We start from the raw sequence: 3,194 nt of genomic DNA, 5'->3' as shown, positions 1-3,194 counted from the left end.
GAGAGAGAGAGAGAGAGAGAGAGAGAGAGAGAGATAATGAAGATGGAAGAGAGACTTTTGTTATATTTGATTAGCAATATGTTTTCATTTCTATTTTAGAAAAGACTAACGAAAACTAATCTAATTTTAGTGAAATGTGTATATTTGCAAATTCGATTTTGGGTAACATATTGCCCTCACACGTTTGTTAACAACTAGCTAGTATTAACTTCATAGAAACGAGAGTGTTTCGGTCTCTTTGGTTGTTTGGTTAGTTAAAGACAAACTTTGTAATTATTAACTGATAAGCTCAAATTAATCCCTAGAGCTACTCTCTCAAACAAGAGATCAATTGCAGTACTTAGGGGTCGAATCCACAGAGACTCAAGATCAAACACAATAGACTGTAAAGTTTTGTAAATTACGCTAAACAAGTTAAATTGAATTAAAATAAAGCAATGCAATATTTAAATAAAAGTGATGTGAATTCAGAAAATCAAAAGAGCTAAGCCTAGGGAATTTCTCAGGAAATTATGAAATATTAAATCAGATAAATTAATTAAGGTTCAAGCAATAAAAATCAGATCTAGAACTCTAAACTTTTGGTAAATTAAATCAGTTCTCACTGCAAATAATATCTAAATTTAAAACCAGAAAATCCAAATCTCTTTGTAAAATTCTAAGTAATAAATCAGCTTTAAAAACAGGTTTAGATAAGTTCACAGAATTATTAATTCAAATCTCTTTGTAATAAACAATTCTGCTCATCAATGGTTTAATCAGGAAAACAATTATATTCTCATATTAATTTATTTCCCTAAGATAATAATTCTAGGTGATCAATCAAGAATTATTGTGAAGAACAACCAAGGATGAAGATCATAAAAGATTAAGAACCCTAAAAATATCAGATCTAATAAATCATAAAAACCCTATGAAAAACCCTAAACCTAACAAGCAAATTACTCAGACATGTTTAATGAAGAACAAATCATAATTCTGAATAACATGAATAGATATTAAAAGAGAAAAGAGGGAGTTCAGGAAATCTTCTCTCTACAAAGAATTCAGATCTATCTCTCCAAAAGCTCTCAATATCCTTCTCTCAAAAACTGCTAGAAAATAACTTAAGGGTTTCTAAAACCCAAAAACAATATATATACATCCTAAAATACGTCCAGGGGCTTATGTTGCAATTATAGAAGACTTTGGGCAAATTTGTAAAACTTTCAATTCCTTGTTCTCTTGTCGGGTAAGCACGAGTGTCGATCGATGCCCTTTAAGTGGTGTCGATCGATGCTCGGTCTCTGGTCCGACTCCAACTTGATTTCCTTCGGTAAAATGCTCCAAAATGATCCAAATTGTTCCATATTGCTCCATCCGTGCCAAATACCTAGATAACCTGTAAAGACTCAAAAATAACCTAGAAACAAATCAAAAGACTCAAAAAGCACACTTATATCATGGTTAAAAACCGTAAAAACCATGATATATCATTAACCATAGTTGTTTTGTTGTAGTCGTAATTTCATAACAAAATTATAGTGTGAACGAATGAGTGAACTACTTAATATACAGTACATAGCCAAAGATAGATGAAATGAAAGATGGCTATTATTCCCTTTAAAGGGGGGTCAACTTTATGGTACTACATGAAGCATATTTTCATTTTTTTTTATAATAAAAAACTTAAGTTGGTGGTTTTTAATTAGAACTCATCAATGGTGGAGAAAAGTAGTTTATCTTTATCATTACAATAAATGTTCTTCGTGTTGGCAGAAAATAAAATGCCTCACATTTTGGTTTAAACGAAAATTTTGAGATTAAAAGCCCTTTTACAATTAAGAAAAAATATTAAACCTGCTACTAGCATACTTCTAAATTTAAATTCAATAAGGTGTCAATACTCAATACTAATGCAAATTAAAAAAAAAAAAATCTAAGAACTTAGGGCCAAATTGTACTTAAAGAAAATCTTGATTATCACCTAATATATACTTAAAGACTAGTCTTTACTAATAATGTACAGAAGACTAAAAGAGACATAGGTATATCACACGGCTCTCTAAACCATAGAGATATATACTCATACTCACGCATAAGATAAGAAGATAGACACTAAAAAGACTTCCTCCTACTCATATAACTTAAAAACTAACAACATTTAAATAAGTATATGTTTTAACTTTTAATTGTTGTTATTATTAAGTAGTATTTTAAAACATATACAAACAAATGACTCATGTCTCCACATTTTTGGCATTACAAACAGTTTTCCTCATATCCCCTCAAAAAGATAAGAGCACTATATCTCTCACCAAAACCCATTTACGACCACTTGTTTTTTCGTCAGCTTTTTTGGTACACTACAGTTCATAATTTTGGACCTTTATGTTATACTATAACCCAAAAGTTTTGCATACATAACTGACAAAAGTTTCAAACATAGAACCAAAAATTCAGTAGAATTTAGGATCGCACTTAATCTTACTCCATACATATATACACATACAAGTACAAACCAAAGATTTTTTTTATTATTTTACTAACTCTCTCTGGTCTGGTCTCCAACTTCGTTCTTCTTCACTTGAGGCTTATGAAGCACTAAACTAAGAACTAAACAAGTTCTCCTAATGAACAACAACATTAAACAACATGACGCGAGTGATGCAAAATGAGTACTTACTACTTTACAAAGTGATCTTTTTGTGTCTAAGATCATAACATTACCCGCTAAATTCGATCCCATTTCAATCGATGATAACAATTAACACTAGTTTTTCATATGCCAGCTTTGATCAATAGTTTTCTCCGACTTTGGTCATTAAGGCAACTTTGAGCTGGTCATGATTGAAAAACTGGCTCCCCATCTTCACGGTAGCTTGTTGAATCATCAAATCATTCACAACGGATAAACTCGCATGATTCACTTCCAAATCCAACTCCTTAAGCGCTTCCATGAATCTAGCACCTGGATGATCCTTCTTGCTACATTGTACACGTATCATCACATCCCAACCTATGATCTTCACATCAATCTCCATCTCTATCGACGTATCTTGATTCGAACATTTCCGTTCTCTCGCCCTCGACCCTCCTCCTCCTCCTCCTTTTCCTTCCTTGTTCACCCCATCAAGCCGCTTCTGAATCTCTTCTTTATCGATCTCCGCTTGTTGCAGCTTCGACTTAAGCTCATTGATATACGAAATAGCATC

General features: G+C 32.2%; 2 protein-coding genes across 2 annotated transcripts in view; both read right to left on the bottom strand.

Moving 5' to 3' along the window:
• Nucleotides 1-3,023, bottom strand: part of LOC104772917 — a 4,158-nt gene extending 1,135 nt beyond the window's left edge. Inside the window, exon 1 of the mRNA XM_010497471.1 lies at nucleotides 2,796-3,023. Within this exon, the coding sequence (XP_010495773.1) occupies nucleotides 2,796-3,023 (228 nt within the window). The remainder of the gene's footprint in view (nucleotides 1-2,795) is intronic.
• The window catches only part of LOC104771934 (transcription factor MYC3-like), a gene marked incomplete in the record, with an annotated part of 9,183 nt that continues 8,403 nt past the window's right edge, over nucleotides 2,415-3,194 (bottom strand). Inside the window, 1 exon segment of the mRNA XM_019242428.1 lies at nucleotides 2,415-2,656.

Source organism: Camelina sativa, chromosome 20, assembly GCF_000633955.1.
Source record: "Camelina sativa cultivar DH55 chromosome 20, Cs, whole genome shotgun sequence".
Classification (NCBI taxonomy): domain Eukaryota; kingdom Viridiplantae; phylum Streptophyta; class Magnoliopsida; order Brassicales; family Brassicaceae; genus Camelina; species Camelina sativa.
This window is presented reverse-complemented; position numbering and strand designations above follow the sequence as displayed.